Source organism: Passer domesticus, chromosome 6 (assembly GCF_036417665.1).
Source record: "Passer domesticus isolate bPasDom1 chromosome 6, bPasDom1.hap1, whole genome shotgun sequence".
Taxonomy (NCBI): Eukaryota; Metazoa; Chordata; class Aves; order Passeriformes; family Passeridae; genus Passer; species Passer domesticus.
Window position 1 is genome coordinate 33,497,610 of NC_087479.1, and position 24,484 is coordinate 33,522,093.

Here is a 24,484-nt window from a genome sequence, read left to right on the forward strand (position 1 = left end):
GATTGGTTACAATCTAAAACTTGGTGCAGAGCCAAATCCTGAAGTGATTTAGTCCTGTTGCTTACATGTTTACTCCTGCATGGATATAGACATAATGGGAGAATTTGCCCTTATGGAGTTGCAAAAGATTTGTTAACACATGGAATTCCCACTGGTTTAATTTAAATAAACTTAATAGGTTTACTGGAACTTGTGCCACACCCATGTTCCTCCTCTGTTTAAGCTGCATTTCACTAAGTGCTTACACAAGGGTTTGCAATAGTTTAGGTAAATTGGATATAAACTGTGCATTTACTTAAAGCAGAGTAATTTCCCTATGTAAACAAGAGTGAAGTCAAAACCCATGGACAACCCCTTCCTCCGGACGCAGCTGGAAGGCGTTGCTGAGATCAGTTACTTACCACAGTCCTCTGTTGGCCACTGCCAACTGCTCAGCCACGGACAGGGTTTGCGTGTACGCTCCCCAGAATGTTTTGCGGTGTAGGGTAAAGGTGTACCAGCTCAAACCACTCATTTACACTGATGTGGCGGAGCCTGCCTGGAAGCGCTCACACCGGTGGCTCTGCTGGGGAGACAGCAGCCCTGAGCGGGGTGGCAGGCAGAGGCAGCTGGAGGGCAGCAGTCTCTCAGACTAGGACTGCTGTACGCAGAGGGAGCGTCTCCCCATCAGCTAACTTCCACACAGGCTAGGGTCCCTTCAGCCAGCTTGTTCACACTTTGCCCTTTACTAAAGACTTCACAGCTGATTTAATTTACGAGTCAAGGAGCATCGACTTCTATCCATTACTGTGTCACTTCTACCCACTGCATTCAAGCTGTCAGACATCAGGAGATTTGTCTACAGTGAATCGTTGCCATTTCCCATTTAGCAGTGCCGAATATTCAAGAGAGCAGGTTTCAGTTCAAAATCCAAAGGGGCTTCACTTGCCATTTCTCTTCAGGGTTTCTTTACTGTCTGTAATTCTAATTGTAGAATGTCTTTGCACAGCTGCTTTTCAGTTTCACTCCTTGCTTGGTTTGCCATTGTTGACTGAAAGCAGCCTGTTTTCTTTCCACTGCCTTCAGTGGAAGTGCTGTAGGATCCAGTTACCTCTGTGATAATCAGGGAAGGTCTTTTATAAATATCTGAAAAAGTGCTTTAGCATTAAGAAGTGAACATGTAGGAGCTCATGTGCTACATTCAGCAGTGACTGAAAAGTGGATCAGACTTCCCTGGTTTAGCTCCATAGCAGTTTAAACTGCTCCGTCTGCTGTGCTCCTACTCATTCAGCTCCCGGCTCCCTCTCCTTCTCTTGCTCTGGTGCTTTTCTGACCTGAATAGTTGCACAAACTGGCTTAAACTGGCTGAAGAACAATCCAGGGGGATTTTTTAGGCCACTCAGCTGAGACTGGTTGAAGGTGCCATGGAATGGCATCTTTAGATAATCGTTCATCAGTTCCTCTAAGCTTTCCTGTTACATAAGACAGTACTGGCTGGTGCTGTTTCCAGGACAGTTTCTGAATTTGGTGGCCTGTGTTTCACAGCTAACTTACAAATGCAATTCTTCATGCAGCCAGGACCTTCCATAAAAATGTACTAACATGTATTCTTAAAACAACTGAAAAGAGAGTCCTATGTTAATTTTTGAATAGGTTCTTTAGCATCATGAAAAGTTCAGTTTCAGTAGGACAGTGTAAGTCTCCAGACTCATGTCAGATATTTTGCTCTGTAAGATTGGGCTACTTTGTCTCTAAGAGTCACTAACAGTAAACTAACAGTTTGAATGCATTTGCCTTTCAGAAGAAAGAGCAGGGGATAGAATTCTCATTGCTGCAGTCTGTTTCTTTTCCCTCCCAGCAGACAGCAATTGATCACTTTGATTCCCTCCATAAGGGATCCTTACTCCATGTTGATATACAGGACTGCAGAGCAGCATACATATCTGGGATGGGACCTAGACCTATACTCCTTCTTCTCATCTTTGGTCTTTCTGAAAAGGGTCAGTGGTCCAACATGATGTTAACCAGGGAAAACTACCTGAGACCTTTGTCACTAATATCAGCAGAGAATGAATGGTCAGAGGCAACACATTATTCCTGTCATTAGTCTTCCTCTGCCTGAGTGACCATGCTGTGTCAGACAGTAGGGAAGCTTGTGCTGCTGCTCATCTCTCACATGTGTTTTGTAGTTAGATCCCAGCATTCTTTGACCCTTTTATTTTTATGTGGCAGTAATTTTCAGGATAAGAATAAAACAGAATAAAAAACTTTGATGAAGCAATCCTGGTTTGTTTTCACTATGTTTTCTGTTTCTCTGTGTATCTCTTGAGTAATCTCTGGCAAAGGAGGGTGATAATAATGAGTTCATGGATGGCTGTGTTTTTGAGCACAGAAGCATGCACCACTATACCTGCAATACCAGAAAGCATCTACAACAAAGTTGCAGACACACAAAAGCCCAGGCAATGACTTCCAAAGGAAGTACATGGGTTAAGATTAGTGCAGATATAGGCATGGAATTGCCCCTGTTATCTGGGAAGCAGGAAGCATGGTGTATCAATGTATCCTGAGTGATCTGTTAAGGACTTTAAGCTCATTTTTGAATGTGTTTGGTCTTGTAGACATTTGGAATTGCTGTCACCTTATTGTTGATGGACAGGCAGAGATATTCATCCCATGATTGTTGCAGTTGTCTTAGACCTTCCACTATAAAATCCTGTTTTCATCTAATTATAATTTACCATAACATTTGAGCCAAGAAGGCTAATATAAGGGACTTGTTTCTGAATGGTTTTGATAGAAAACTTCTTCCAAAAGTTTGTTTTGAGTTATGAAGAAAATGGTTGTTCTACAAGTGATTGAAACCAATTCTTCTTTTCTAGAAAGATTCTATGGCCTCCATTTTTGGCCATGAATTGCACATTATTGATGGATAAATGGGAATAGGAGAAAATTGATTAGGAGAAAAAAAGGGAAGGAGTTTTATTTTCACATAAAAATTACCCCAAACAGTCATATTCTAGGCAAGCTCCAGCACAAGGTTGAGTCCATTTTCTTTTGAAATTCCTTTTTTCTAACCTTTAAGAACTGTTAGTCACTGTAAGGCAGTATTAGGACACAGGAAATGAGGATGTGTCCCCAGTTTCACAGTACACATCTGGGCATCTTGAAGGACCCAGAGTGGAAAGCAGCAAGCTGTAGACTCATGGCGATGATGAGCTGGGAACCTGTTGAAGCAGAAGACTGTGGAAGTAACAGCCATGATGAGGTTTCAAACTGGTGTGGCAAAAGAGGAGATCCATGTAGGAAGGTACAGCTTAAAGGAACACTCCAGACCTTAAATATATACTGAGGTGTTTGAATCTTGCTGTATTTCACTGTTGCATAGCAATTGGCTGACAAGATATTTGCTTCATTTCCCTCTTACCTTTAGAAAGAACAGCGTGCTTCCAATTTGTGCATGCAGTTTATACAATAGTATACACCTTAGATCTAAAGCTACCCAAACCCTAGAAATACCAGCATTTTTCTCTAATGGAATGCAATTTGACATTTTAAATCAATGTGTGTTTGACAACACTAAATCAAAACCTGATATTTTCGCTCTAGGATTTGATGTCTAATACAACTGAAACTCAGTAAATTTTGGGGCAAGATGCCATGTATGGCAAAAAATCCGAACATTGATGTCTATTTTGTGAAAACATTAAGGGCATCTCATTTATGAATGCTCTGAAGAAAGCAGTTCAGTAGTTCTGTCCTGAGCAAGGGGGACTTCTGCTGAACTACAAGGCAAGAATTCTATCTAAATATCAACTTAACTTTTAACGATTTCTTTGGTAAAATTTTATCTATTTCTTCAGCACAAATGAGTTCATGGTAAGGACATCTTTTTTACTTTCTTTTCTTAAGTTTCTTTAAACTTTTGGAGTGCTTGTGAATGTAATTTGAGTTTGACCTATTTCTAGCAATCACAGAACTTGCTTCAAAACTTTGGCTGTTCTAAAAATGCTGTTTTGACATTGACAGCATTTAAACCCTTCTCATTTCCTCCCCAAAACTGGAAACTCTCCCTTGATTTGTGAGGGGTAAGGAGTGGCCTAAATGATAAAATTGTCTTAAGAGACTATAACATTTATCATGAGATGGAGTTCTATTAGCATGTAAAATTGTCTTTGGCTTGATTGTATCTCAAAGTTTAACAGAACATACTCAAATAGTTTCTAGTTCTAAGAAATGTGTAGACCTCAGTTTTATATATGGCTGTCTCTCCAAACCACAAGTCACTAAAGAATGTCAGTGTGATGTTTGGCGAGTTAAAGGAGGGCAGCACTCCTAAAGCAGACTTGTGGTTTTAACCCTGCAGTAAGAAGACTCAAATGTTAGAGAGATTATTTTCTTTCACATGTATTATATTTTTTATTTTTTTTTATTAAATTTTATTTTTTTCCACAGTCTGAAGTAGCAGCACCTGTGTAACCTTATTTAACTGCCTTTACACATATTTCTTTCCCTCAGCTAATATTCTGCCAAAGTGACAAACTTTCCTCACTTTGAACTGCAGAACACCATGAAAGCCAGCATGTCTCAACCTTGTCCAATACTGTAAGTCTTCTACGCAGAGTTCATTGGGAGCTGTCATATTATTAATGCTGTAAGAACATGACTGCTCTAAAACAAGAGTATATCTTAGAAAGAGCTAAAATGAAAAAAAAAAAAAGAAAGAAAAAAGGTTGATGTTTATCTACCGTTTGCTTAGGCCTGAGTCTTTCCCAAGAGTGGATCATTCCAGATAACTTGCTGCTGTTCTTTGATTAAGAATTTTCTCTCCAGCAGGGGCCGTGAGGATCATAGATCCATAGACTTGAATTCAGTGTTAACAAGGACTTGTTAAAAAACAGAAATTATGTTTCCTTACCTTTAGGTTGAACAAAAAACCCCAACCTTTAAGTCCTTCTTCATCATCTGGGGACCTGAAGGATGTTCATTCAATTTTTGGATTCTCAGCTCATTCTGATAATGAGAATGATAGTTAGGCAGGGGTATTTGAAACATGTATATAAGTTCACCAAGGACAAGAGAGGCCTGGGACTTGTCACATATTTAATTTCTACTCTCTGGGACACTACAGAAAAATTATTATAATCACCGTTTACACACGAACCAAGAAATCTTGTCTCCATTCCAGTTCATTTTCCACTCACAAGATTCTATCCTTTTCTATCACAATAGGGGTGGTAGTTCACAGCAAATGATCTGCCATGTGGGTAAGTGGCATTCACTTCCTCACTTGCTTGCTTCTGCCATCTGGTGCTATTGCTTTGCTATCTGTTACTTCTTATCCAGCCTAACAGAGCTCACTATCCTTGGAATGGCCTAGAATTGATTTCAATGAAATGCAGGTCTCTGAAAAGATAGGTATAAATCCCAAAGAGAAGCCAATTCATAGCTTCTTTAATAGTCTTCTTTTGAGACCAAAGTGCCTGCCTTCCATGACCAAAAAGTCTTATTTTTATGGTGAACAGCCTTTTTGTTAAAGGTCTTACTAACACAGGGAATGAAATTTGTTAAAATACTGATTTTATTTCCATACTATCACTTTAAACATGAGCCAACTCTATGTTTTCCTGAGAACCAATGAGGCTTGACATTTTTTTAATTAAAAGCCAGCAAAGGTGGGGGTTTTATTTCCTTTCCCGTTGAATGCATTTGAAGCACCTCTGTCTCCAGCTGGCTGTGGGAGCACAGCCAGCCCATAATGGTTTCAAGCCCAGTGTGTGCATAGGGGAAAGGGTTTTAACCTGATTGATGACTCTGGAAGTGCTTGCAGCACAGAGTGCTGAAGCTGGTAGCACTGGAGTTGTTTATAAGATAGGAGAGAGGCGGTGGATGTGTTTTTCAAAAGCTGGCAATTCTTCCCAGTCAAGTGCAGTAAATATTTCATGAACGGTCTAATTTCATTGGCTTGTGGGCACTCACCTCCATGAAACCCTTTGAAATAGTTGCCAGAGGTTGAAGCTGAGATTGGTTGAACTTTCTTGCTGTCCTGACCACTGGTTTTACAGCCATTCCTTCAGGTACACTGTTAAAAGTTTTATTACTGGGCCTATCTATCCTTTATGACTTTGCAAGAGTAGGCCTGAAATGTATTGTTCACCATGTGCTGCTTAAAAATGCAAAGCAATGTGACATTGAAATATCTTCCACAATCATGGTATCCTTTCCAACTTTACATAAGATTTACTGCTTTCCAGGCCTCATATTGCTCTAGTTTTAGCATGGATTTCTTAGGAAATTCATAGTATCTTATCTCTACCTGATCCATTGCACAATGGCCACATTGTCATTTCCTTAGGTATGATAACATTATTGGCCGGAGTGACTTAACTTGCTTTAGGGCCTTGTGATCTTGCAGTCATCTTCCTAGCACCTCTCTAGTGGGAATGCTTCCAGCAGTATGCTGTAAAGGAGAAGAAAAAACATCTTTGTAAAGGAGTCTGCTCTCAATCATCACATGTGGATAGAAGTGAGGTGTATTATGTTCAAGGTTCACAGGTTAGAGGACCAGGAAAAAGGATAGATTGTTAAGCAGAATATGAAATGGCCCCAGGGTGGCACTCTGGAGGAATTGACTATTCTTTGAGTGGGGAGGACAAGACTTCTTCAGGAGCACTTAAAAGTACAAATAAGGTAAAGGAAATATGGAGACTAGAGAGAGGGGAAGGAGACTGAGAAAAGTGCAAAGAGAAAGGTGGCACACATCTTGCTCATGTGTCTGTAAAAATGGAGTTGGATATTTGAGAATGTCCTTGTCTGCAGGTTTTCAGGTTCTTGCTTCTCACCAGCTCAGAAGCTGCATGCATGGCCTGTTTCATGATAGATTAGTGTTTCTGTGTGGAACCATAAAGCGCAGACATGCTTGAAGATGGGCAGGTGGCAAGAGAAATTATCTGAGCTTCGTGAAAAGCCAAAAATTCATGGAGACAGACGTTTGGTTTCAGTTCTGGGCAGATGCTCAGGTCAAGTCTTATTTTGTCCAAACCACTTCCCCTACCCTTAGGCGTGATATTTTCAGAGTGAAAGGACAGGCAAAGCCCAGGGAGATTCCAGAGCACGGCTTGTTTGCAGCTGGCTGGACATGGAATTCATCAGCAACAAAGCAAGACTCGCTCTTCTGCGGATATGGGGAGAACTTGGATTTGTGCACACACACACCAGAACAAACCAGTTCTTCCCTGTCTGCTGGGGAGGCTTCAGTTACAGTATCTGAAGCCAGAGATTTCATTTAAGCCATTTGGACCCATTCGGACTCTGAGTGCTGTAGCCTTGCCTGCCTCCTTCCTCTCTCAGATCCCAGCCAGAAAAATCCTCCCCCTCACTGCCCTCCCTTTCCTGCACACACAACACAGAAAGCAAAAACCGACCCAAGCTTGCCTTTGCAGCTGGGACTTATCAGCCAGAACACACACATGTAGGTCATCCATGGGAACTCAGCAAAGTGTTGGATCAACAAGAGCACCGGGGTTGGCGGGGGGATTGTGCAGGGCAGCAGGAGGAGCAGGGACAGAATCTTTTTTTATCATTATTATTATTATTTTTATTATTGTCTGTTTTTTTAGAAAGGAAAAGGAAGAAAGATTACAGCAGCTTTTCTATTAAATGAAAAGATTAGCATGCCGTGGATGCTTTGCAGGGGCGTGATGAGATTTGCAGCAGATGAGTTGGTTGCTAGGCAATGCTAATGAAAAGCAGGCTTTCAAAACTTCTGTGCCGTGTGGGCCCAAAAGTTATCTAGCCTGCCTCCTGCAGCCTCCACTCCCCCCAGCTATCCCCCCCTGCCCCATGCAACCTCCCAAATATTTATAAAATCCTCACCAGGAACAAGAAAGATAAATGCTGGAGTGGGCTTCTCACTCTTCCTGAGCTACTCAGGACACACACACATACACACAAGTTTGCTGATTTTCTTTTCCTCCTTAGAAAGGTAAAAAATAAAAGCCCACCCCCCAAATCAAATCAAACCCAAAAATGAAGCAAACAAAAAAAAAGGAGAGAAGAAGAAAAGTTAGCAGTGGCTTCCAAAGCAGCTTGGTCTCCGATTTCAGAGTTCAGTCAGAGTTTAGGGCTTGCATGTGTGTGCGTGTGCACGCTGGGGGTAGGTACATGTTTGTTTTTGATTTCTCTCCATGCGTTTTCAAGCTGCGCTTTGGCTCTTCCCCTCCTCCCATCCTGCTGCAAGCCTCCTTTCCCTTTCAAGGCCTTCTGACACAATGAGCTTATTTTCCCATGCTCCCTGTGAAAGCCGGGGTATGTGTGTGAAAGCTGCAGCCTCAGAGGACTTTTTTAAATACAGAAATTGAACGTTGCTGAAGTTACAGACAGGGTTTCTGCTATTTTTACAAATGACCCATGTCTTGCTCCCCTTCTCAGAAGTATCAGCATTCTTAGATATCTTACCATCTGTCTCTCTCAACTGTTTTTTTAAGTGAGTTTAATGTTGGTATGACAGCATTGAAGACTGGTGTTTACTGCTTTCTCCATGTTCTCCTTAATGCTGTGGCTTGTGTGCCTCATTCCTCAGGCAAAGTCCTTTCATATGAGCAAAAAAGGGTGTTTCCATGCTCAGTTCTAGGCTAAAACTGTCAGAGGCATCATTTAACAAGATCTACTTCTAAATAATCCAATGGATTAATATAGTTCTGTCATGAAAAAGCAACATTTCAAAGTTACTGAGCTATCTTGGGCCTGTAGATTGGACAGGGGAAGCTGCAGAAGCAGAGCTTCACTGCACTGCCTATTTTGAGATTCACCCATCCCCTGCTGCAGTATATCGCATTGGATGTAAAGTCTTCCTTCAAAACCAGTGTTTATTTTTCATGAATCCTTCTGGGGAAGTAAGAGGTTAGCATGAATTGGAAACAAAATTTAAAATTACTGTGCAGAGTGAATACAAGTGTCATATGGTGGTCCCGTATAGTCCACGTTTGACAGTTAATGATCTTGGTTGAGGTCTGCAGAAGTCAGTGGCACTTGGCCTAGTGAAAACAAGAGCCTTTGGGGGGAAATGTGAGATTTTTTTTTGTTTTGTTTTAAATCATGCTGGAGCAGCTTTGTTTTGCCTGAACTCTTTCTCACTGATGCCAGTATGAAGTGTTAATCAATAAGATATTCCTTGGGCAGACAGATTTTATGGGGCTGCTGCAGTGACCTCTTCATATCATATTTCAGATGGCAGCGGCCTATATGTTCTTTCTTTTTTGTTTTCTTCTTTTTTTCTACCATCAACTCTGTTTTAGTCAGTACAGTGTGAATAGTTGATATATTAAGCCAATGTCCTAATCATATGTGGTCCGTGAACATCTCAAGGCATTCCCTCCAGAAGTTAATCTTTCAGTTATCAGTTAGGGGAATTAATTTCAGCCTCCATAAATTCCCCCATTGTTTCAATTAAATAAGGATGGCAAATTTCTAAATGCTTGGGAATACAGCCAGCTGCTGTGTGCATACTGTGGGATGATTATTCAGGTAACACTCCATTATTTGCAGTAAGAATTTTGGCCCTGCAGGACATATAGGACATGTTAGGAAGTCTAGTAAGGGCAAAACTACCATGTGCCCTTCTTCCTTTCCTTTGTCAGGCTAAGCAAATGCCTAGATACTACTACATTTTTGAAATGTGGCTCCAGGCATTCCAGGTCTGTACAGACATGCCTGCAAAGTATTGTTGGCCATTAGAAAGGCAAACTTATTTGTCATGTTTTTCCTAAGCTGTGGTACACTGCCATCCATGTAGCTAACTGCTGTCCGCAGCTCCATTTCAGTTGTGGATATAGGCACTCCTTTGTGTAGCTTGGTCCTCTCTACTGTGATATTTTCTAGATTAAAAAACTACGTACAGATTAAAAATAGGGGCATCTCTGAAAAAAAATTATGTTCTATACTCTGAAATCAAACCCACAGGTTTGATTTCACCAGAGTGGTGTCCCAAAGCCTTGCATGCACACATTGTCTGGAGTCACTCCATATACTGCATGTCTTGGCAAGTGACCAAAGTGCTGCAAAAATGCTTTGTTTAGTAATGTTAACAGAATTGCATAATAAATGCAAAAAATGGCAACTTTTCATTCACACATGACTGCAATTTTTTGCTTTTACACAAGCAGCTATGAATTTTGACCAGTCAGGTCTTACCAACATGCTGGTCATTAGGGAACACGTTTGATGGTCATCTCTCTGACCACTGTGCATGCCATATCTTGTATTCACATATGCAAGGATTCATAAAGAAAGTGCTAACCCCTTCAAGAAAAAGGAGCCAAACCATATGATTTATCTGTATTACTTGTGGGAGATCAAGTTGGGATAAATCAGGTCAAATATTTTATCCTTTAGGCTTCAAGATGTTTGATTTGCTTAAAGAGTAGCTGGCACATTTCAAATGTGTGGCTGAAAGACTCCTCATAGCAAAATTTCTGTCACAGAAGACTTGCCTCTGTGCCCACTGGAGTCAGTGGACTTTCTAGGGACTAAGACAGCACAATAGATTTGGGGGTGAGTACTAGATCTACACAAGCAGAGCAGTATTTGCTGATCAAGAGACAGCAAAAAATAAATTTTTTCACTAAAGAAATGCTATGTCACTGAAATTTGCTTTGAATTTCTGGTTCTGTGACTGCCACTACCATCCCTACTGATTGTTTGGAGAAGGTCCTCTGCAGGTTCACGTACACTCAATTGATCATGAATGAAACTAAGAGCAGTTATTAATCTTACTGCCTGGTTGCACTCTAAACCGCCTTCTAATCCTGCCTCTGTTCTCTTAGACAAAGAATGCAGTGAGATGAAGGCAGGATCAATGCCAGCATGGAGCTGCCCTTTTTTGTAGTTGTTGTGGCAGGGTTTTATACATCAGCAACAGTGAGTAGTTCCCAGTGTACTGGGGGAGAAGGGAGAGAAGATGAATTAAAAGGGTCAGATGTTGTGTGCTCCTGAAGGGATGGCAGAGTCCCATCCTGACTCTTGGTCTCTGGTGAATTTTTCAGTTCCTTGTATTTAATGACTGACCTAACGAGACATTACAGCCCTACTGCCCTTTGGAGATCCATGAAGAGCTCAACACAAGCTAAGAAAGGGTGCATTGTGTCTTTGATCCAATGGGCAGTATTTCACAGGCTGGCAGATTTAATAAAATCTCAGAGGAACCTCAGCTCATTTTTTAAGAGGCTTAACATTGAGTTAAAAGTTCCCTTTACTCCTGCATTGTTGGAGACCATTCCCTTCTTGTGTGCTGCCAGAGGACCTGCAGGGAACTGGGGCTTCCTGAGACCAGATTGGATGTAGGCAGCTGGTTGAGACTGGTTAGAAATCTGCAGGAGCAATAACGGGATGTAAGATGCTTTCTAAGCCTTTTTGTTTCTCAGTCTTTGAAGTGATCCAGTGCCTCACATGCAGTATGACAACTTTGCTCCACACCTGAAAGGAAAGCTGAGCTACTGATAAGGCCTTTTGATCAGTAATTGTCAGCTGCACGACATGAAAAACTGTGTAATACCACTGCTTCTAGCAATGTTATTTGTCCCACCATTAACACTAAGTTATCCAGATGACTTCACAACTAGAAACATGAACAAGTTCACTGTCACAAAGTCCTCCCCTGGTACAATGTTTTTGGACATAGCTAAAAAGGAAGTATGAAGGTAGACAATATCTTACAGACTGATCAATGGATCCTTGGAACTTTACATAGTGCCATAGTTTCTTGTTGAAAGCTGTTCCTGGTGGGCTGGAACAGATTCCTTGAGCAGCATGCTTTCTTTGATGTTCAGTGCTGAGAACTTGGGGACTTCTGCACCAGGAAGCAAATCATACTGTAACATTTTGGAGTGCAGGTCTAGAGCAGCTCAAAATCTGAACACTGATGAATACTGAGAACTGGATAGTTTGTTTTTGACCACCTGAACACTTAAACCTCTACTCTGCTCACTTCTGCTGCTGTTATGGAGGTGCTGGTTGAGGACTGCATGAGTAATTTCACAGCAAGAGTTCCAGTGTAAGCCATCAGTCTAAATTTATATAGAACAACTATTGCTAGTAAAATGTTAGTAATTATCTTAATGGGGAAAAAGAATTTTGCTTAGATTTTCAAAAGTGCAGGGTAAATACTTCCAAAGTACCAAGCACTCAAACACTAACCTTCTTTGAGAAATGAAGTATAGGTTGCATGGTATTTCAGCCACCACTAGCACTAAAGTAAAATCCTTTGCAAACTCAGAAATTCACTGCTAGGTTACTGCCTACTCCCTTGGATATGGCAGGCTGCTGGAGTTTTACATTTGCAGCAAAAATGGAACCTCCACCTAAGGACCAGTAGTTAAAACTTTTATACTCATTGATTGAAGTTTGGCCTTCTTGGTCAATAAATGTTCACATTCTGTAAGAAGCTTTGACATAAGCAATTAGTCAAAATTGGCACCTGAAACGATTGGAGATGGGAAAGAGAATGCTCCAAACCCTACTTTATAAGAACTTTTGCCAATGTATACATTTCCTGTAATATAGCTGTTGAGGCCCCCAATGATTGATCCTTGTAAGATCCAGCAGAATCATGCTCCCTTCCGGCTGGCAGATGCAGATCCAGCAGAGATGGACAAAATACAGTCTCCAGAGATATTTTTAAGATAACATCTTTTTTGAGAGAAGACAGAGAAGGGGGACAAATGCTTTCAGAAAGTAGAAATTGATGTTTGGAACTGGTATGTCTAGGGGCACTTGAATATTAAGAGAAAACAAAGTTAAATGAACTATCACAAAGGAAGAGGCAGTCATGTAAAAGGCAAAGATGTTTTGTGAGATTTTGCAATAGCCTCCCAAGGGAAGCGAGGCCTTTTGCTTGAGACATTTAAAATTAGACTGGACAGAGCAATGGAAATTCAGTGTATGAGCACCCCATGGGACAGAGTGCATAAGCCACTGGGTCTCCCTTTGCATGATCCCTTACTCTTTTGTAACTCTTCCTGAATACCTCCATTCCAAATAATAATTTGTTTTCCCCAGATGCCCATCCTGGTTCTCTGTTCCTCCCCTTTTCCCCTTTAAGAAAGGAGCTGTGTTTGATTCATGGTGTCAGCTATCTTCCAAGCTCTGATCCAGTCCCAGGGGTGGGAGCTCATGGGACTGATGAGGGTAGGAGTGATCAACTGCAGACTTTCCTGTTGCTGAGCTTGCTGCAGGCCTGACTGTTTTTAAGACCTCAACAGATGTTTCTGCTTAGAAACTATTGGCATCTTTATGGACTGTTTTTTCCATTCTTCCCTCCCGGCCCATGTCCAAGCAGCAATGAATTATGTAAGACTACATTCTAGCCTCTTCTTTATTATTATTTCTGTAGATGCATCTCTAAGAAGTACATCTACAGTTCCCTATACCTAGTTTTAGATGCATCAGCTTTTTCTTTGACCAAAACACCCAACTACTCTTAAAAACACTTGTGTGCCTTTTCCTCATCTTTCAGACACAGATGCCAAAAATATAAACACTACAATCCTAACTCGTGGTTTCGGATTTAAGATGTCTCTCACAGTTCATACTGTGGTTTTAATCAATATGCAACTTACTTAAAAGTTAACCCCTTGCTATGGAGCTGCCTGTATTTGTCTCTTACTGCCGGTACTTAGTGAACAGTAATTAATATTAATCAATTTAGAAACTGCTGCTGGAGCTAAAATGGCTCCAACAAGCATCATCCCTACCTGGTTTAGTGGTTTATCTGCCAGTTATTAGAAATAAACACATTTCAGACAGTCTTGAGTAGAATAAAAGCACTGAGCTGATTTATTTGCACTGTTGATAAGTACTTGTAATCCTGCAAAATACATGGTTTAATGTGTGCAGGGCACCTGATACAGTCTGGGTAGTCTTAACACTTTACCATTGTACAGCAAAACTTCAAAGCTCAAGACTGGCTAGATTTTCTTTAAAAGATGATGTAAGTAATATGTGCAAGACCACATGGAGATTACTTTAACTCAGAAGACAGAAATTTTCTGCGTTGGAAAATTTGGCAGACTACTACTTAATTTCAAATGTACTATAGTAGCAGAAATGAACTGTTTCCTTCTTTGGGAACACACAACTACAAGGAGACAAAGTAGTTTAGTCAGTGTGCCACAGCCAAATGTGGGATTTTCATGCAGGCCTATGTTTAGTTATTACAGCAAAGAGTTGCTGTAAATCCTCTTGATGCACTTAGCAACTGAATTCCCACTGGAAGAAAAGCACATCTTTTCCAGTGTAACACTCTCATTGTTCACCACCTCAAACTCTGTGATTTTGCTGCTCTGACAAGGCACAATGCCATTGCAAGTCATCCTCTTGGCATTTTACCCTTTCAGCAATCTAGTGGTGCTGATATAAAGTTACTGAGTAGAGGACTTCCTGTTATTTGCAGTATATGTATACTGCTCGAGTATCAGCCAAGCAGTTACATGTTGTCCTACCCAGGTACCTCTGCACTGCTTTTACAGGACTGTGAGGGCTAAAAAAAGATTCAGTCCTGTCTTGGTACCTTGTCTGAGACTGCCCAGCAAAAGAGTCAGTGGTACTGGTGGATGTGATGTGGCTTTGGCTCATGGAGAGAAGCAAGACTAGTTGTCCAGCCACTGGAGTCCCGCTCTGAAGAGAGCAGAGTGCAGTGCTGTCAGCGCATGCACTGGATGTGCCTCAGCTGGCCCATGTGGCCTGGGCTCACAAAAGCCCTCACTGAAGTATCCTGCATTGTTCCTCCTGAAAGCAGAGTGCTGAATCTCACCTGGTGAGGACTGAAAGATATACAGTAGGAGAATAAGAGTTAAATTGCCCCATGTTTTTCTGACTTCCAGTAGAAAGCCATACAATAAGGATTGTGAGGTCAACCAGTTTGGCATCTTTTTTCAGTAATTGCGTTTGTGTGAGAATTGCATCAGCAGGCATTATGGTAAACAAGCATTAAAATATTTATTTAATGGAAGATAAAGCATAGCTAATGGGAACAGGCATTTCCCTGGATTTGAACAGCGAGTGCCATTGTAATTGTCAAGATTTTGTTGACTAATGTAAAGAAGACATAAGCTCTTGTGCCCTAAAGTTCATAAAGCTTGACATTGCAGAAACATCATTTTATACATCCTTACTGCTGCCTGGTTTTGCTGTTACTGTTACGATTCTACTGGTGAAGAATCACCACAAACTGAAGAGGCAAGATCTAAACTCAAGAATTCCTGTGCTTGCTCCTTTAGACAATGCTGTTTTCCTTAGGAGTATTTAATTCACTTCAGGATCCAGGAGACTTATGAGCCAAGCTTTGAGCTAACACTATCCACTAACAAAAATCTGCAATAATAGCAAATGGAGCATGTAAGCTGCCTTGCCAAGGAACTTGATGCTCTCTTTTCTCAGAGGTCTCTGTGCTGAAGGTCTCCCCAGATCTCTTCCTGTTAAATATGAAATCTCTTAGCTCCCCAGAGCCTACGGCTGACCCCCTGGCTAATGGCTTTTTGCCAGTCCTGTTTTGTATGTTATATTGTTGGCTGACACTGCATTTTTACAGTTTTGTTTCTCATGCTCTTAGAAGTGGCCATTTTAATTTCAGTAAATATATCTCTTTGCCCAGTACACAGTATTCTCCTGGCAGCTTGCTGCTCACAGACTATAGGGAGCTGTAAACAACACTGTTTATACTTTCTGCTGATACCAGAACATTAGCATATAAATAGGGGAGAGATTTAAACAGGCTAAAACAACTCCAGCCTGGCCTATTGGGAAGGGCGGACAGTCTGCTTTTCACTCTCCTTGCCAAGGATGTCAACTTTTCTGTGGGACTATTGCAAGAATGAAGGGCTTAAAGAGATGGGAAGCTTTTATCTGACAAAAGAAAGGTCGATGAGCCTTAGAAATGCAGAAATACACTGAATAACAGTCTGCCTGTAGGGATTTCCTTGTAAGCCCTGTTGGTGTTAGTGTGGGCATGTGGAGGGAGGGGAATTACTTAAAAATCACCACAGAGTTGTTGGATAAAAGCTTCCTTTAAATGGAACTTGCAGCAAAGTGTTAAAAATATTATAATTACAGCTGCAATGAACATATTGCTTTAGAAGTTCTTTCATTTACCCTAAAGAAGCATATCATGGATCTTTACATTTTTTAGCTGCAGAGTATTTCAGAAACATGGTACAGCCAAATACTAAATCAAATAACCTCACATATCTTATCTGACTATTGAATTATTAAAATTCCAATCACCTTTGGCACCAGTGAGAGGCACAAATGCTGCAGTTACCATCAAATTGCTTGAGTCCTTTTTTCATGCAGTGGAAGTTTGATTTTACTTTTTGTCATAGAATAGGTAAAGCAGGGTTAACAGGAACATAGATACAAGGGAGAAAATAGTTCTCAGTTAACAGTCCATTGGAAACCAGAGACCAAGACAAGGGAAAAAAAAACAGCCAGCGATGATATTTCCAGGTGAGAAAGAGGTACTGTGGGATTGTAAAGAAAGCTGTCACATGAAGAGTGGGGGTGAAACTGTGAAACAGAACTTGACTGTGTTGGAATTTGTTGTGGGCTTTGCAGATGTGCCCCAGCGGCCTGTAGACCTTTGGACAGACTTCCATTTCAGGGCTGGACAGCTTTGTGTGGAGCAGCCACTTGCCCCATTTTCCTTGTCTCTGATGGAAGGGGGAATGTTTGTGATGTTAATTTTCCTCTTCAGAAGGAATTAAGTTTTGTGTCAAAACAAGAAATTCCCATGGTTGTTTTGTACCATCACCTTTCTGCTCTAATAAAAAGAGTGCTTTCAAAGTTACATTGCCAAAACTGGTAGAAACACTGTGATTTGCACAGTGTTTACAACACGGCAATTGCTGTAGGAATGTCCTGCGTAGCCACCACAAATATGGTAGTGAGTGGGGCACATGAAAAAGAGGAGGAGATGGAAACTGAACTGGCTTTTACTCTAGGCCTCTTGTAGAGCTCTTCATTTGCTGCATCTGCATTTGGTCTTCCCAGTGGTTTGACTCAAGTCCTGGAATAACTGGCAGTGGTGGTAAAACACAAGGCACATTTCAAATCAAACTGCAGTGCACACACAAGCTCGTGTCTGTGCAATCAGGAGCTAATGCAAGCAGGAAGAAAACATGTTACTTGCTTGGGGTGCACATTGCCAGTAAACCACTGCCTTTTTGGGTAGGCATGACAACTGCACACTGCTGGGGTGGCTCCATGAGAAAAGGAGACGTTTCTGTGCTGGGGGACAGTGGATGTCCCAGAAAGGGAGAGGCATTAGGACTGAGGACTGCAGAAGACTCTTGTATTTCAAAAAGGCCTTCATCACAAAGCCCCCATATTCTCCCACAGGATTAGTTGCCCTTAAATTAACCTAATTTACAGTAATTATGAAGTCTGACACATTTCTCTGTCGTTATCTCCCATGTATCAAGTCATAGGATTTCTTCCCCTTGCTTCTGTCTTTTTATCTGTCTGTTGGATTAGAGACCAGAGGTTTTCACTATGTTATCTCTCAAGGTTTTTAACTCCAATGTAAACTAGCCAGTTTTAGCCCAGGATACATTGCAGTGATCAAAGTTTAGTATCTCACTTTTGTCAGGCAAATGTGAGATGAAAGGGACAGCTAGTCGTTGTTCAGATAGTAGCCTTAATACCACTGGGGGTAAAACTGTGCTTTGTCTTGAGGCTGAAATTCCTGTCCCATGGTTTTTATCAATCTTTAATGAGTGTGGGCCTGGAAGAATGTTCTCCATCTTACGGAATTTCCGTGTCTCATTTGGGAAGGAGATGGCTAGAGCACAACTGTCCTGGTGACTTGAGGTAAATATTAATTAAGTACCAAGACTCTTGTGTTCAAAGCAGGGTGGTCAACTAAAGACTTAACAGAGGAGAGGAGCTAGAAAGTGCATATACACTAATTTAATTTGTTTAAAGGATGTTGTGTCCAAACGGCAGAGGAAGGATTCTTTTCAAACCTGGCAAATGTAAAAACTATGCTTAGATGCTCTTAGCTACTGTGGATCTCCAGCACTAAAACCAGAGTGAAACAGGAATTGTGGCATTGGGACGAAGTAAGCTCCTTGATCATGCAGTCTCCGTGCTGGATTTAAAGTATGACAGTGGATATTAATTTTTCTTGTGCTCAAAGATCAGGAAGCAGAGGGAAACCAGAGCAATGCTGTAATCATTAAAAGCCCAAGACAGATAAATGATACCTGGAGCTAAGCTATATAAATTGTTCCCTCCTGCTCCATAAACTCAGTTTATGTTATATGTGACAAGATAACCGGGAGTTTTCCCTTTCTCAGTTTGACTGCCACTTGTAACCAAGGCAGATCCCATTTGTTCTCCCTCAAAAAAAAAAAAAAAAAAAAAAAAAAAAAAAAAAAAAAAAGCCCCTGTTGTATAAACTCCTCTCACCAGAGGGCAATGAAGTCAAATCTGTTAGTATAGGCCTGTCTGGCATTACATAAGCGGTGCCCCCTGTGTGCTGAAACCCAAGAATACCACCTGACTAGGCAATAGTATTTGAATAGAAAGGTGGCACTGGGTCAGGGTGACTCCAGCACAACAGGTGGCACACAGATAAGCAGCCTGCCCCAATTGTCCGCACAACAGCATGGGATACGAATGGGAGGACTTGGCAACCGTCACTGCAGGAGTAACTGGCATTCACACCTACTTTGTGGCAGATAAACTTATCTGGTCTCAGTAAATCTGCTTCCAAAGTGGCTTTAATAGCCTGCATTAATAAGCCTGATGCATTACAAAAACAATGGGGTTTGGTGGCAAGACGCTTCCAGTCCATGCAATTGGATTCAACCTGAAGCATAGTTCAAGTGCAGAAAAGCTGTGACGGACAGAAGGCCTGCAGGAAGCCAAATGGGAAAAGACTAGAGCATGAGCTGCTGCCTGTCCTTGGAGGATTTTAAAGAGGGTTGATGTGAACTGATCGAATCAAAAGTGAATGGGAGAGGTTAACGAATGCAAAGAACTGCATTTGTAATGTGTTCATTTTTCCATCACCTTTCCTCATTCTCTCTAGAGCACTGCTATTCCATCTCACAGCAATAAGCAGCTCAGCCAAGGACTGTCATTTTGTATTCTAGTCTGACCCAGTATTTTGCAGGGTGCCAAACAACCACAGTGTGGATGCCTCAACCCTCCCCCCAGCCCCAACACACAGAGGAGCATCTATGCAAAGCCTTACAAAGCCTTTCAAATGTCCTGCAAGTGGGACAAAGATAGGAGGAAATGAGATCTCTTCTCAGATTTCAAGAGTCCATTTAAATTTTATACTATGTGGGTGAACTGAGGTTCTCACCAGCAGGCTTTGGGAAATGAAATTTTTGCTTTTGTGTACCAGCTTGACATTAATTCAGGAGTGCCATCCAGCTACTATTTAACATTTGACTTGGAGACTGTTGGAGAGGAATGCGTTTGGAGAGTGTTTTGAGGGACAGTGACTTTCTGTGAAGCCTTGTGGCCAGGTTACAGCTGAATCTGAACCTGTTCAAATAGGTGATCCTATTTCTTATCAGAGTGGGCTAAGGGCAGGATAGGCTATGGAGAACTAGCTCCCACTCCCTCCTGGTACAACTAAATGGTGTGTTGCCTCACAGCTCTTGCTCATACTTGTGCTGTGGTGAAGGATTTTGGCCTCTGGAGCTATTGATCCATCAACATGCACGAACACAAAAGGTGTATTTGCTACAAAAGCACTGACCTGGGAAGATGGCGGCTTGGCCAGGCCAAGCTGGGGTGCACCCGCTGTGCCTTCCCTACTTGCCACTTGATAAATACCCCACTCCTTCCCCCACCCTCCTGCCCATTTTCCAGAGCAGAGAGCAGACACAAGGGGACCCTTTCATCTTGGCACATCCCCTTGCTGATTAATGTGATGCAATGTTCCCACAACACCACCACTATGCCGGCCATGTAATTAGGCAGGAGATAATGAATGCTTCAGAGACTATTCAGGCAGCAGTGCCCGCCTCCCTGCCGAACAAGCTCCTTTCTCAGCAGTGAAGCCAAGTGGAAGGAGCAGCAGCAGAAATGCCATTGGTGCCGCGCTTAATTGTGCAGGAATCGGGGGCTCTCGCAGCAGAAAATAGAGTAAGGGCCAGTGGGAGAGATGGGCAAGTGGATCTACTCTGATATCTTGGGGCCAAACTCCTTTTTGTGTCTTTTCATGTGTTTGACCTTATGGCAGGGGAAGCCTTAAATGTGCACATCTCTGGTTTTCTATGTGTGTGCCTTTTTTGTTTCAAATCATTAGGGAAAGACATCATTTAATAAGCATAGGAGTCTGTCTTCTCAGTAACCCAGAGGCAAAGATGCTGGTGCTACTTAGTGGCCTTTGAAATGTGGGAAACACACTGGGGACACAATAGGCTTATTCTCTTTTAGGGGGCTTTACAGTTAAGCTGCCATTGTCTGGCTAACATTAGCAAGAAAGATACTCTCCTTTCTCCCCCGACCTCTATGTGGACTCTGAGAAAACAACCAATTGGTTTAAAATGCACTATCCAAATGCCTTTAGATGACGCGAGACAAAAGCCAGCAAGGAGCTGGAAGTCTGTCTCATCAGCTGGAAACCAAAGAATCTACTGTCAAAGGTCTTAGCAGAAATTCAGTCTTCAGCTCAAATTGCTTTCTGCACTTTTTTATTATTTTGTTTGCTAATGCAAAATCTTTTTAGACCTCATACCTGACCGTACTACCTACTAAATGTAAGCAGCGTAACCTGCTATAAGCAACTGGTAAAGCTCATCATAAACTGACTTCAGTAGTTATAAAAATGAAAGGGTAACTGAAATTTTGTGTTCAGGACAAATAGGTAGAAAACAGCTGTTGTGATAGTGATGAATCAGGGAAGCTCAGTTTCTGTGAGGATTAGGTTAATTTCTGAGCAAAAGGTCACTGGAGGGTGGAGTACATCAGAAAGAGGAATTTACAAGTTATAAAATTGAAAAATTCATATGCACACTCACATTTAAGCCTGCTTCACTCCAACAACCTCTAAAGCCATAATGTGTCCTTTTGTAAATAAGTAGGTTCCCAGGCAGACTCACTGATCACCCTACTGAATTAAGTGACAGACTCTTTTGTGCATCCCTTCTTGAATGACAGATGGATGCAAGTTATATTATTCTATTGCTTAAACACATTTTCTGATCAATTTATATATAACGTGCTGCATGTCACTGCTGTGCATTTTGTCTCTACATCAGAAAATTCTTAGGCTTTCCTAGTATCTGTAGCGTCAAGAAGAGATTTCACTGAGAATCTTATCATGTTGCAAAAGTAATACTAGAGTTGTGACCAAAAAATAAAAAATATGGCAGGGAGAACAGCTCTTACAAAGAAAATCAGTTCCACTAGTTCCATCTCCACAGAGCTGCCTGGTGGTGTGCATAGTCGTGTGCCTCCATGTCGTACACACTGCACTCTGTGGCTGTGCCACGCCGTTGTGTCCTGAAGCAGACGCACAGGCTCACTGTAACCCCCGGATCATGTGTCATTTATTTCTCCTCCCTCTGTCACATGCACAAACACGGCCTACAGACTCTATATGAGAAACAGAGAAGGGAAACAGATGATACGTGATGAGAGCATTACAGTGCTTCTAACATTGATGGTCAGCATTTTATTGGTGTCAAGGACTCAAAGTTTAAGAGGCAAAAGAACCACTGAGGAGCCGCATTGTTCCTGCTCAGAACTGGGAAAGAACTCTGTACTGAAAAGATGTTTAAATGTTTTCCATCTGTCTATGCTATTTGCCTGCATGGAATAATGCTCTAACACCAACCTAGGTCAGTAGTTCTCTCAGCATGATGTCCTCCAGAGGAACATAGAGACAGTGTCAGCATTTACTCTGATTTCTAACCTGGACCTATATTCAAGAGTGCCAAACAGGCTAAGGTAAAGGTATTTGATATGATCTTACTGACAACTTGAGGCAACATCCTATAGCAGTGAGCATGTCCAACAGGTTTCAATAGGAATGAAAACAAGCACTAGTCATGCAGGATCTATGAGACCAGCTTACTCTCATAAAGTAGGGTATCTCCTTGTGATATCTTTCTTTCCTCTGCGTAAGTTAACAAAGCAAATTGCATCAAACTCCAGCATGCACTGCACATCTGGGAGTGAATTTTCCAGGACAAAAGCCATTCAGTCACCGAGAGTTCAGTGACATGACCTTTCTCAGAGCAACCCACAAAGAGATTGGTGCTTCTAGAATTATGTGATTTTGACAGCATCTGGAGTTCAGTTGTCTCTGATAAAACAGATGTTTCACTTCTGCTGATCACAAATTTCTCCCCATGTTCACCATTTTAAGTTCTGTTTCAAGTAGTATTCAGCCAAGAAATGAACATAAATTTGCTTGGAAACTGTTCCAAAGAATCTGCTATGTGAACTTCAGAATGTTTTGCTACTTTACTTGCTCTTGACAAGCTCTGAAACCCATCCAGATCTCTAGTTGGGATGGAATCTCTTTGCACTTTTTCTATAAGCCCAAGTGATGTGAGGACCATCCCAGTGAAACACTGATAGTGTGGGAGGAATTAAAAAAGTAAAGGAAGTCTGTCTGTTTTTCCCTTGCTGTTACTCGAACAAGGAAGGAGTAATGCAGCAACCTACACTCCCAAATTGTACTAAATCTGGACCATATTCTGGTCTCTTCACGGCTGTTGCAAAATATATCAGAAGATAAGTTAGGTAGGAATAATGATACTAAGTAGCGCCATGATCACAGAGCCTTTATGGGCTTTTGCTGTAGCTTGTGTAGACTTACAAGTTCCTGCAGACAGAATACAGTGTGTTAAGAAGTCAATAGCATAATAGTTCATAATTCAATTTTCGTTTGCTTTGCATTTTACTCTTTTAATAAGAGTGAAAAGCTAAAAGAAGCTCTTTTCTGGCACAGCATAAGAGGTTCACCAACCATTTCTGGAGTGTTTCAGAGTTGAGGAACCTCAAAACTGACGCAAGAAATTAAACCAGGAGAAGGAGACATGAGCAAAGTACATCTCCAGCAAACCTCAGCACCTAGGGCAGTATTTCCACACAGTTCTGAGCAGGTGTGGGAAGGAATGCCATTTGTACCAGGTAGAGTGCTGTGACTGTAAGATGACAGTTTTGCTGGGAAATAGAAGAGAGAAAAGGGAGCAGCAGGAGGACTGGCACAGTACTGAGCTTAGTCCTGACTCTGCACCCCAGCTCTGGCAACAGTACCATCCTCTGGCCCTGTGCTCCCTGTCCTCCCATGCCCAGCACAATACCAGCCACATGTGAAACTACTGACTCACACCCATGGCCAAGAACAGTCTTGGTTTTACCTGTATTTGGTTCCCCATGCAGCACTGCATGGTCATGTCTTGTACAAAATCCTGTCTCTTAAGTGCTGCAGTTTCTCTCTGTTCTAGCTTTGCATGACAACCCACTGCCCATCTGAAAAACATATTTCTACTGCTACTAAGTACTTCCTACTAGTACTTCTTCATTCTACTAACTTCTCCCCTGTATAAAACTTCCCTACCTTGAAAACAAACTGGAGCAGGAAGAGGGCTGTTGGAAAAAAACAGTGGTTTTAGATAAGCAGTTGCATAACCAGCTATAGCAAGGGCACAAAAGAGGGGTGAAAGCAAGCTTATAGGAAGCTTCTGCACTTGCCAACCACAACAGGCAGGTGTTTTGCCAGAGTTGAGAGCTCATAAATAAGGGGACACTAAAGAGTTAAAAAGATTTTCAGGGAAAGCTGGGCTGATGAGAGAAGGGGAAAAGAGGAGGAGCAGTCCTCTTGTGCAAAGATTTTCCAGAACCTCCAGAGACCCAGTAAGCCTCAGGATGCTTTTCTTTTCGATATTTTAATTTAAATGGTTGGCATCTAAATAGATAATAATTTACCCTAAAATTGATGTATGGGGACAGGATATAACTTGTCATAGCAATCAGAACTGCAACAAATGACTGAAATTCAATCCTCATATTCAGCCTAAAACTCAGCCTGAGAGTGAGTGAATCTTACAAGCATATTCAGAAACAAGCAGTTCTTTGCTGTGAGTCATTAAAAATTTGAGATCTGACAAGGTGCCAAAATAGCTCAGATATGCTCCTATATGTGTCACACTTACTCATATCTTACCAGTTCCTGGTAGCCAGCCTTTCTCTTGTTTAATTTCATCTCATTACCCAAAGATATGCCCCTTGTGTGTTTATTTTGTTAATGAAATGCTAGCTTTATTGGAATATCAGCTCTGTAGGGGTTGCCAGGACATATAAAAAAGAACAGCCATAAACTATGTTCATTATTATTGCAGTGCAATGCCAGGTCTGGTACTGCTTTCCAAAAAGTAGGAAAGGGAGAACAGAATTTAACATGTCCCTGACCTGTCCAGAGGGACAAAACAGAGAGCTTTTATTTTATTTGTTTCTACAGTGACTCAGTCTGTAGTAACTG

General features: G+C 41.6%; 1 protein-coding gene and 1 long non-coding RNA gene across 19 annotated transcripts in view; one reads left to right on the forward strand and one right to left on the reverse strand.

The window, feature by feature from the left end:
• The window catches only part of RAD51B (RAD51 paralog B), a 404,685-nt gene that overhangs the window by 309,288 nt on the left and 70,913 nt on the right, over positions 1 to 24,484 (forward strand). Inside the window, exon 10 of one of the 18 annotated variants that reach the window (XR_010364585.1) lies at positions 4,498 to 4,584. The exons of 15 other annotated variants lie outside the window; for them this stretch is intronic. Coding sequence is in view for 1 of the 3 variants with exons in the window: in XM_064424279.1 (XP_064280349.1) it covers positions 5,212 to 5,234 (23 nt within the window). In the remaining 2 variants the exon portion in view is untranslated. Of the gene's footprint in view, positions 1 to 4,497; positions 4,585 to 5,211; positions 5,247 to 24,484 lie in introns of those variants that run through there. 2 more of the 18 variants (XM_064424279.1, XM_064424285.1) reach the window with 2 other exon arrangements.
• LOC135303061 (uncharacterized) overlaps positions 319 to 24,484 on the reverse strand; it is a 31,759-nt gene continuing 7,593 nt past the window's right edge. Inside the window, exons 3-4 of the long non-coding RNA XR_010364595.1 lie at positions 4,898 to 6,439; positions 319 to 3,206 (exon numbers count right to left, since the gene is read on the reverse strand). This is a non-coding gene — a long non-coding RNA (uncharacterized LOC135303061). The remainder of the gene's footprint in view (positions 3,207 to 4,897; positions 6,440 to 24,484) is intronic.